The sequence below is a fragment of the Hippocampus bargibanti genome, linkage group LG12 (genome assembly GCF_051943395.1).
Source record: "Hippocampus bargibanti isolate YZ-2025 linkage group LG12, ASM5194339v1, whole genome shotgun sequence".
Taxonomy (NCBI): domain Eukaryota; kingdom Metazoa; phylum Chordata; class Actinopteri; order Syngnathiformes; family Syngnathidae; genus Hippocampus; species Hippocampus bargibanti.
Genome location: NC_142745.1, coordinates 19,711,894 through 19,722,548, shown reverse-complemented (window position 1 = coordinate 19,722,548; position 10,655 = coordinate 19,711,894). Strand labels below are relative to the sequence as shown.

Below are 10,655 nucleotides of genomic sequence, written 5' to 3'. Positions count from 1 at the left end.
GTCATGTCAGGAATCGTCACCAACTCGAAAACAAGACTTCCTGAATATTCAGCACAAGTCTTAAAACGTAAAATATAGCTATATGCGGTGGAATCTTTGCATAATACGCTCAGTAGAAGTCATTTTAAGTGATTTTACAAATTATGAACACAACTTGTCCGGATGTGTCGGTTGTCCTTTAAGGGTTAAGATCAGCAACACTTTCATTTTTTTCCCTGAGACCTCATTTTTAAAGAGCACTTTCAAATATAATAATAATAATACATTGCATTTCAAAACTCTCGAGGTCACTTTACAGTCGCAGGTTGTTTTTTTTCTGTGGGTGAGCAGCGGCAGCCACACGCGCCAGCGTTCACTCAACCCCGAATAACTCAAATAGATGGAAGGCAAGCTAGCTAGCTGGCTAATAGGTATCTAATAAATAGTTAGCCAGCTAGATATTTTTCGGTGACCAGCGTTTTTAAATGTCAGCAACGCATACGTTTAACGGGTAATCTCGCTTTGAAAATATCTCAATTAAGGTTTTGACATATACAGGCAAACAAAATGCATCTGCGAATAGACAACGACAAACCAGAAGGCACGTTTTTGTCAGACACTGCCCCCGTGGCGTGAAAACTCCACGGCGCAGCGCCGGATTCCTTGCACTCTCACGTCATCACACCGCGACACGGTGCAAAACAAGCGCCACATTTTGTGGGGTTGTTGCGCCGAATAAATTCGTTCTATTCGGTTAAACTCCAGTCCACGGTGGGGTCGGAGCGTGACGAATTTGAGGTACGTGTAGTTACGGTTCAGGGCTGTCCGTATTCCGTTTCGACGTTTCCCGCTGTTGCTCGCGATAACGATCACCGGTCTGAAGGGGGAAATTTGTAACATGGACTAAGCTAACGTTAGCGAGCTCAGGAATTTGTTACACTTTGCAGTCTCCTCTTCGCAGTCTCCTCTTCTCTCAATCGTCTTATTGGATTAGTAGTAACGGCAGACCCGTATTTTGTGCTATTGCTCCCAAAACTGGTGGAATAGTTTTGGTGAGAATCGTCGTCCTTTGTCATCTAATCGTTAATTATGTATTGTAGTTTGTAATGTAACTAGGCGTAGGCTTTGCTTCCAGTCTATTTGCTTGGGAAATGTTGCAGTGTGGATGGTGAGAGGCTGTGTTTACTTTTCTTACGAGGTCAGGCCAGATCAAGGATAACGGTAATGCGCCATGAGTTTATTTGGCACAAATTCCAGTTTTGGAACAACGGGAACTGGCGTCTTTGGAAGCTCGACGGCGGACACGCACAATCCTATGAAGGTAAACAATAAACTGGCTATCCGTTGTTTTGTTCGACTATCAAAGAATGTCTTTTTTATTTTTATTTCTAAGGATGTTGAAGTGACTTCCCCACCCGATGACAGCATCAGCTGTCTGGCTTTCAGCCCCCCAACCATGCCTGGCAATTTTCTCATCGGTGGTTCCTGGGCGAATGATGTGAGTGACTGCGGCTGTTGCAGAGTGTTTTGAGGCGAACGTTAGCCACGGGCACCGTTTATCTGTCAATAGTGTGTGATACAGAAAATAAGAGAAAAATATGTTTTGTATTGTTTGCCATGAGGTTCGGTGCTGGGAGGTGCAGGACAATGGTCAAACTGTTCCCAAAGCCCAACAGATGCACACGGGTCCTGTGCTTGATACCTGCTGGAGTGATGTAAGTCTAACCACACGTAACGTACACTTGCAGACAAAGAGGAAAATGTTCAACATACTTGATTTTTTATCCAGGATGGGAGTAAAGTGTTCACTGCTTCCTGTGACAAGACCGCCAAAATGTGGGATCTCAATAGCAATCAAGCGATGCAAATTGCCCAGGTCACTTTATTTGGATCAAATCTGCATTCAATTGGAATTGGTCCCCTGGACCTTTGGTGTCTAGTCAGCCACAAATGTCCTCTTTTCTCACTCACCTCCTGTGCTCTTAACAGCACGATGGCCCGATAAAGTCGATTCACTGGATCAAAGCGCCCAACTACAGCTGCGTCATGACCGGGAGCTGGGACAAAACACTAAAGGTGTGCTAACCTGCATCTGCATGTCAAAACACACTCGATTTATTTTCCATCCAACCTTTCCTACATGAAAGCCTGTTGTCGTTTTGCCTTCCAGTTTTGGGACACCCGCTCTCCCAATCCTATGATGTCTCTGCAGATGCCTGAAAGATGTTACTGTGCCGATGTTGTACGTGAACGTGAAGAATTCTGCAATACAGTGATACCTCGGTTTACAAAGCCCTTGGCTCACGAACCTTTCGGTTTACGGACGTTACATTTATGAAAATTTTACCTTGGCATCCGAACTATTTTTCGGGATACACACGGATCTGCCACAATGAGTGATGTGTCATTCGCGAACAAGCCCGTTCTCCTAACAAGAAAATGACAGCCGGCTTGTTTTGGTCCTCTATTCCCCGCCCCCAGTCTTCGGTTAAAGCCCCGTGATTGGTCAAGAACGCAGCAGTGAGGGGGGGAGGGTTAAACATTAAAGAGACAGGCAGACGGCATAGAGAGAGAGAGAGAGAGAGTGATAAAATGGATAGAAAACAGTGAAATTTGGACTCGTTTTAACTTTGATATTTCAACAGCAGAGTATAGACTGCAAGGTTGAAATATCACATCAATCACTTTGCTGCTGTGAAATGTAAATTTCTCCACTGTGAGACTAATAAAGGCATATCCAATCCAATCAGGCTCCACAAATAACCCGCACAAGCCATTTGTACACTTTATGCAAAAAGCTATCAACCCAGCTAAACAAAACACAATTGATGATGAACAAGGTAAAATTATCACAGAGAAAGCACCTACAAGGGATCATTCATCAAGGTGGTGAAAGAAGAAGGCTACGTTCCTCATCAAGTGTTAAATGCTGATGAAACCGGCCACTCCATCAAGCCATCAACGACCACCACAAAGGTCAATAAAACGACTATTATACAGTACAGTTTATTTCTTTAATTTTGATACTATAGCACATTTATTATACATAAAATAAGGTATATTTTGCGTAGTTTTAAGGCTTAGATAATTAGAAAGTGGAAAATTATGTCTTATGGAGACGTGGGAACGGATTGTTCTCATTTTAATGGTTTCCTGTGGGAAATTAGATTTTGGGATACACACTTTTGTCGTTTCATCTTCGTTTCATATATATATATATATATATATATATATATATATATATATATATATATATATATATATATATATATATATATATATATATATATATATACCAACACAGCCATATATATATATATATTATATATATATCCCAGACAGTGTGTAAGGCCAAAAGTGTGTATCCCAAAAATTAATTTCCCACAGGAAACCATTAAAATGAGAATAATCATATATAAACAAATTAAATTCGTAAGCCAAGGGATCACTGTATATCGATGTCTGTCTTTTTAGCCAACGTCTGGCTTTTCTGAGAGCACCTCAAAATGTGTGATGCGGCCCTGCAGGTGTATCCCATGGCGGTGGTGGCCACGGCGGAGCGAGGCCTGATCGTATACCAGTTGGAGAACCAACCCTCTGAGTTCCGCAGACTTGAGTCACCTCTGAAGCATCAGGCGAGTCCTTTTCTTCATGAAGAAAAGCATTTGCTCCCCGCAACTTTTCGGCCACTCGGAAATGTAATCTAGCGACTGCGGCTTGCAGCACCGCTGCGTGGCCATTTTCAAGGACAAGCAGAACAAACCCACCGGCTTTGCGCTGGGAAGCATTGAGGGACGTGTCGCCATCCACTATATCAACCCTCCCAACCCGTAAGCATCAACCTCTTGTTTTGGTTTTGGAGCAGCAGCTCCTCAACGACAGCTAACATCTTTCCGTTTTCCTTTCATTGGATTTCTGTCGCCGTCTAACGCGTGTTTGTCCGTTGTCATTTAGAGCCAAAGACAACTTCACCTTCAAGTGCCACAGGTCGAACGGAACCAACACAGCCACGCCACAGGACATCTACGCTGTAAGGCCTCCGTTTTCCATTTTGACATTCCACCATTTAAAGGACAATCGACACTATTTTTTTTGTTTCCTAACTGACATTAAAAAAAACATTTTATAGCATCTAAAATACCCAAAACACGCAGGCTGATATTTTTAGTCAAATGCAAAACACCAATAAAATGACTTAAAGGGACAACCGACATCACTTGTTTGTTTCCTAACTGACATCAGAAAAACGTTTTATCGCATCTAAAATACCCAAAACATGCAGTAGGATATTTTTAGTCAAATGCAAAACACAATTAAAAATGACTTAGTGTCCAAAATCTGCAAAAAAAATTAACCCGGAAGTGGCCAGTTTCAGAAGGTCCCGCCCCCTTGTCCGTGGCGTCACCCTAAGATGTCTTGCCTTGCTGGAGAATCAAAACAATGGCTTCAGATTCAGAGAAGATGCTTTCTTGTTACTCATCTAGTTATGAATATGATTCAAATAGTTCTGAAGAGGAAAGCCTACATGTTTGCAATCGAGAATTTATTTCGGCCCATTTTCAGGCAATAGGGGGGGAGTGTAGCACTAAAAATGAAGCAGAAAATGGTGACAAAGCTCCGTGTAAGGAATTAATCAGCCCGTTTCCACAGGCTGATTAATTCCTTACACTGAGCTTTGTCGCCCTCTTCAGCCTCTTTTTGGTGCAACGCGAAGTTTTCAGACCAAACAAGTACAGCAAAATGCACTGACGTGATTGAAGGACTGCTACAATGTGTCCTTTTTTTGGTCAGGGGCGTTCCTTCAGTGACATAGGGTGAGGACTCGTCACCAACTCGAACACAAGACTTCCGGAATATTCAGCGCGAGTCCTAAATGTAAAATATAGCTAAATGCGGTGGAATCTTTGTAAAATGCACTCAGTAGAAGTCATCAGATCAGAAAATATTAATTCGTCTCACAATGGGGAAATTTGCAGTCCATAGCAGCAATTTGAAAGGGGGGGGTGGGGGAGGGTGAAAGGATAGAAAAACAAGATATTCTAAGCAAAGTAAAATGAGAATGTCAACTGTATACTGTAAATGTGCAAAACCGTTTCATAAAAAACCTTTACATAGTGCAAGTATCAAGAAAGGCATATTGATATATGTAGCTGTACTGCATCAACCCATATTTACAGTACAAGTGTCCAGTTTGTTTGGTTTTTTTTTTCTTCACATGTGATTATTAAGAATTGCGAAGCCTGACAGCAGTCGGTAGGAACGAGCGGCGGGACCTCTCCTTGCAGCACAGGTGTAACAGTCTCTGGCTGAGGGAGCTACCCAGTGCTGTCAGGGTGGGCAGGAGGGCATGGGAGGGGCATTTGAAGTGATTTTACAAATTATGAACGCATCTTGTCCGGAGGTGTCGGTTGTCCTTTAACTTGAAAATACCACTGTGGCGAAGATGAAACGACAACCAAGAATATGTCGGGGTGGGGTGGTTCCTTCTGAACCAGGTCAACGCCATTTTCTTCCACCCCGTTCACGGAACTTTGGCTACCGTCGGCTCGGATGGTCGCTTCAGTTTTTGGGACAAAGATGCCCGTATCAAGTTGAAGACATCGGAGCAGCTGGACCAGCCAATCACCGCCTGCTGCTTCAACCACAACGGCAACATCTTTGCCTATGCGTCCAGCTATGACTGGTCAAAGGTAAGATGACCCCAACCAAAAACGTTGTCAACGTGTTCATCTTTGGTGCTTGGTCCTTCAGGGTTACGAGTACTACAATCCCCAGAAGAAGAACTACATTTTCTTGAGGAACGCGGCGGAGGAGCTGAAGCCTCGAAACAAGAAATGGTGAGAGGCCGCTGAAGCCCGTTTGGGACCATGACTTCCTCTACGGACGTTTGGGCCTCGCCGACCACCATGGAGCCCAGGGGTGTCAAACTCCGGTCCTCGAGGGCCGTAATCCTACATGTTTTCCAAGTCTCCCTGTTGCAACACACCTGTTGCAACACAGCCTCAGGTGCGTTGAAACAGGGAGACTTGGAAAACATGTAGGATTACGGCCCTTGAGGACCGGAGTTTGAAACCCCTGGACTGTAGCCCGTGGCGTGCGTGGAGGGAAGTTAGCATATCTTCGACAAGTAGACGTTTGATCAAACGCTTTACCCGAGTGACTTGGGCTCTTTGATGGCTTGCATGCTTTCTGCATATGTAGCATGTACAAACTGCCTTTTGGCACATCTCCAACAAAGCGGGTTGATGGCGGAGCTTTCGGGTTTCCAAAATTGTCCTTGTAGCCGGGCCGAGCGTAGTGTGCGATCTGTCATCCTGCTGTTAAGCTTTTAAGTGCTTTGTTAAAGGCACCTCCGGACAAGTTACGTCCATAATTTGTAAAATCACTTCAAATGACTTCTACTGAGCGCATTTTACAAAGATTCCACGGCATATAGCTATATTTTACCTTTTAAGACTCGCGCTGATTATTCAGGAAGTCTTGTTTTCGAGTTGATGACGATGCCCTAAGTGACGTCACGAGGGAACGTCCCTGACCGAGAAAGCGACACACAATGCATTTTGGATACTTTTTTTCGTCTGAAAACACTGTATTGATCACGAAATTAGAAGGAAAACTACATAAATAACGCAATGGTGAATCATTGGGCGTCGCAGCCAATTGCAGTAACACACATAAAGAAGGTGTAAGTTGACACAAATTCCCAGCGGACAAATCAGCCCATTTCCAACAGAGCTTGTGCGCCATCTTGTGCATTTTCTGGCCGCTACATTGGAGTCCAGACGGCTCAAATTGATACGGAAGGACTTCTTTAATCGATTGCAAACATTTATGCTTTCCTCTTCATAACTATTTGAATCATATTCATAACTTGATGAGTAACAAGAAAGCATCTTCTCCGAATCTGAACTCTCTGAAGCCATTGTTTTGATTCTGGAGCAAGGCAGTGTGTGACCAATAGTGACGTCACGAACAAGGGGGTGGGACTTTCTGAATCTGCCCAGTTCCGAGCTCCTTTTGTGGCAGCTTTGGGACACTTTCAGTCATTTTTATTGGTGTTTTGCGTGTGACAAATAATATCAGCCTGCGTGTTTTGGGTATTTTAGATGCTATAAAACGTTTTTCTTATGTCAGTTAGGAACAAAAATGGTGATTAATATTTTTAGTCAAATGCAAACCACCAATAAAAAAGTTCATGCCACAAAAAGTAAAACAATATTTTACCCAAATTCACTATAAGGGTGAGGACTTTGAATGTACTCATTCAGAAACCTCACTCTTGCTGTTATTTCAGTTTCAAGTCCACTTTTTATTTCTTTGTTTTTAAAGAACTTGAAGTGGGAGATGGAGTTAGTGTCCCAAAACTAACTTTTTTTTGGTGGAGATTCGTGGCCCCTTAAAGGACAACCGACACCATTTTTTTGTTTCCTAACTGACATCAGGAAAACGTTTTATAGCATCTAAAATACCCAAAACACACAGGCTGATATTTTTAGTCACACGCAAAACACCAATAAAAATGACAAAGTGTCCCAAAACTGCCACAAAATGAGCTTGGAACTGTTGAGATTCAGAAAGTCCCGCCCCCTTGTTCGTGATGTCAAGCCAGGATACTCCTTCACGAACTGCCTTGCTCAAGAATCAAAACAATGGCTTCAGATTCGGAGAAGATGCTTTCTTCTTACTCATCCAGTTATGAATATGATTCAAATCGTTCTGAAGAGGAAAGCATAAATGTTTGCAATCGATTAAAGAAGTCCTCCCATATCAATTCGAGGAATGAATGACACCAATGTAGCGTCCCAGAAAATGCACAAGATGGCGCCCAAGCTCCGTTGGAAATGGGCTGATTTGTCTGATGGGAATTTGTGTCTGCGAGTATCACACGATTCACCATCGCGTTATTTATGTGTTTTACTTCTAATGTCGCCATCAACACGAAGGTTTCAGACCAAACAAAGTACTCAAAATGCATTGTGTGTCGCTTACTCGGTCAGTGATGATACCTACCGTGACGACACGGTCAGTATCGTCACCAACTCAAAAACAAGACTTCCTGAATATTCAGCGTGAGGCTATATGCGGTGGAATCTTTGTAAAATACGCTCAGTACAAGTCATTTGAAGTGATTTTACAAATTATGGACACAACTTGTCTGGAAGCGTCGGTTCTTTAATTAAGTCTTTAAGTCATTTTCATTGGTGTTTTGCATTTGACTGAAAATATCAGCCTGCGTGTTTTGGGTATTTTAGATGCTATAAAACATTTTTCTGATATCAAGAAAATGGTGTCAGTTGTCCTTTAATGCGGTGCGAAATTGGACATGGTTGATTCAAGAAATAAATTGTTGTGTTTCACTTGAGTGCCTCCCCACCTTATTTTTTTTAGATTCTCCTTGCCAAGTCACATGTGATGTGGGGAAACGCAGACAGCCTGACGCTTAAGAAAGACTCCTTTTTTTTGACACCTGGACCAGTTGATGTGGTGCCACTTCCTGTTCACGGACCAATCAGAGAGCCCTACACAATAATGGTTGTATAAGTTTGCATACGTTTGGAAGTTGGTCATTCGCTTACATCTGGGTTGGCTTTTCTTTTTTTACATTTCTCCAAAAACTGTCCATTTTAAATTTCTGCAACTCTGTAGTTTGTTTCCAAATGGAATGATGTTGATGTAAAATAAACAAGTGAAGACTCCTGGATTTGAATGCCTTGTATTTTATGCACAGCTTGTCCTCAGTGGGGTCACGGGTGCCCTGTAGCCTGGCCGACTTTACCCCAGACGTCGAGGGCGTTTCCATGAACAATCACTTAGCCTCACATTCAAACCTGCGAACAATTTAGAGCACAGGTGTCATAGGCAAGGCCCGGGGGCCAAATCTGGCCCGCCATGTGATTTTATTCGGCCCGCCAAAGCAAATCCGACTTTTGAAATTCCATGATGCTTGCTAAAGTCCCAACCAAAATTTCCAAAACAAGTGTTACATGTAAACCACAATAACAGTCATTCTTGACTACAAATTTGAAAACTAGTTTATCATTACTTTTTTGTGCACTGTAGATGTGGAGAGGAAGAAACATTCTAATGGCTCCCCCAAAGTTCATAACAGCCCTCGAGAGGAAACCGGAACTACAATGTGGCCTCCAGCAAAAAAATTGTTTGAGGCTTTTGTTCACCTAACCTCTACATAAATCCCACTATGGTTTGATCCCAATGTTTGTGTGTGTGTGTGTGTGTGTGTGTGTGTGTGTGTGTGTGTGTGTGTGTGTGTGTGTGTGTGTGTGTGTGTGTGTGTGTGTTTGTATGATTAGTCTTGTGAGGACCATTAACATTTAATACCATACGTAGTGTGGACATTTTTGACAAGTGAGCACCTTTTGGCCGGTCCTCACAAGTTTTTCATTCTAAAGGCTTGTAGAGGGCCTATACATGCATCTGTTAAAGTTTCTCACAAATTCACCGAAAATGAATTTTTTGGTGTGTATTTTCATTTAACTTGGATACACACACTTTTGACTCACTGTGTGTTTTTATGTGTGTGTGTGCGTGGTTAATGAGAGGAAAAAGTTCATGCTATAAAAAGTAAAACAATATTTTAACCAAATTCACTATAGGGGTGAGGACTTTGAATGTACCCATTCAGAAACCTCACTCCTGCTGTTATTTCACTTTAAAGTCCACTTTTTATTTCTATTTTTTTTAAGAAGTTGAAGTGGGAGATGGGTGACATTTAGTATTCAAATGTAACACTAGTTCTTCTCTAAACTTATCAGAAACGGCGGTCCTCACTCCTTATCTGTAGTTATTCGGACATCACAAAACCATTGAAACAGGCATGTGTGTGTGTGTGTGTTGTCCAGCAGGTGGAGCGTGTTGTCTGTCTTGCTCTTAACTCAAAAGTGTTAGCCCGGGTCAAAGACCTAATAAGGACCAAGAGATCAAAGATTCTTCATATAGTTTTTTTTTTTTCACGTAGGGGTGGGTGGGTGTTGCCACACGCTTATAAGAGATATCACACAGGTAGCAATGGAGGCCCTGCGGGGCAAAATGAGCCGGGTCACTGAGTGCAAGGCGCGAATTGAAATGCCCTTTTATTGAGGTTCTTGGTGTATCACCTCGCTGTGAGTCTGACCTTTGGTACTTAGCAGTGGGACTCCAAGCGGCCAAGGGCGGGAAGATTTTTCTGCGGCTGCGCTTCACCATCTCCTCTCAAAAGCCACCAGCAAGTGGATCCATTTTCTTACATCCCTTGCCTGTTTAGTGTTAAACATCCTCAGCAAAGTCTTTGAAGTACTGAAAAACTGTTGTACCAAGGGATGCCATCTTCAAGAACCTTCGCCCCATTTCTCACCTTCCTTTTATTTCTAAATTCCTAGAAAAAGTTGTGTACTCCCAGCTGGACTCTCACCTCTCCCAAAATGATCTCTAATGGGGGCAGAGCTTTCAGCTGCTCTGCCCCCGAACTCTGGAACTCACTTCCAACATTCGTAATATGGATTCTCTTCCCACCTTCAAATCCCATCTCAAAACCCACCTATTTAAAATTGCATTTTATGTGTAGCTCTTTCTCTTGTGTCTATTTATAATTGTATTTTATTTATTGTATTCTATTTTGTGATTGTATTTTATTATAGTACCTATGCTTGTCTGTGACTGTAAAGTGTCCTTGGGAGCTT

General features: G+C 42.6%; 1 protein-coding gene across 3 annotated transcripts; it reads left to right on the top strand.

Annotated features, from left to right (window-relative positions):
* The first annotated feature begins 649 nt into the window (after positions 1 to 649).
* rae1 (ribonucleic acid export 1) lies at positions 650 to 8,680 on the top strand. Of its 3 annotated transcripts, XM_089009556.1 has the most exons (13): positions 650 to 777; positions 1,183 to 1,300; positions 1,373 to 1,477; positions 1,602 to 1,694; positions 1,769 to 1,855; positions 1,969 to 2,055; positions 2,150 to 2,221; positions 3,507 to 3,614; positions 3,703 to 3,809; positions 3,934 to 4,009; positions 5,475 to 5,669; positions 5,731 to 5,816; positions 8,368 to 8,680. In XM_089009556.1, coding segments are annotated over exons 2-13 (1,107 nt in total). In that variant the 5' UTR covers positions 650 to 777; positions 1,183 to 1,210; the 3' UTR covers positions 8,369 to 8,680. The 3 variants fall into 3 exon arrangements, with proteins under 3 accessions (XP_088865682.1, XP_088865680.1, XP_088865681.1); XM_089009554.1 differs by lacking the exon at positions 8,368 to 8,680 and having other exon boundaries at positions 5,731 to 5,820; XM_089009555.1 differs by lacking the exon at positions 8,368 to 8,680 and having other exon boundaries at positions 660 to 777; positions 1,178 to 1,300; positions 5,731 to 5,820.
* Positions 8,681 to 10,655: the final 1,975 nt, after the last annotated feature.

Bases quoted from the DNA above. Each gene is read 5' to 3' on its own strand.
- rae1 (XM_089009554.1), top strand. From the start codon at position 1,211: ATGAGTTTATTTGGCACAAATTCCAGTTTTGGAACAACGGGAACTGGC. The intron at 1,695-1,768 runs GTAAGTCTAACC...TTTTTTATCCAG, and splicing joins TTGATACCTGCTGGAGTGAT to GATGGGAGTAAAGTGTTCAC. The intron at 1,856-1,968 runs GTCACTTTATTT...TGCTCTTAACAG, and splicing joins AAGCGATGCAAATTGCCCAG to CACGATGGCCCGATAAAGTC.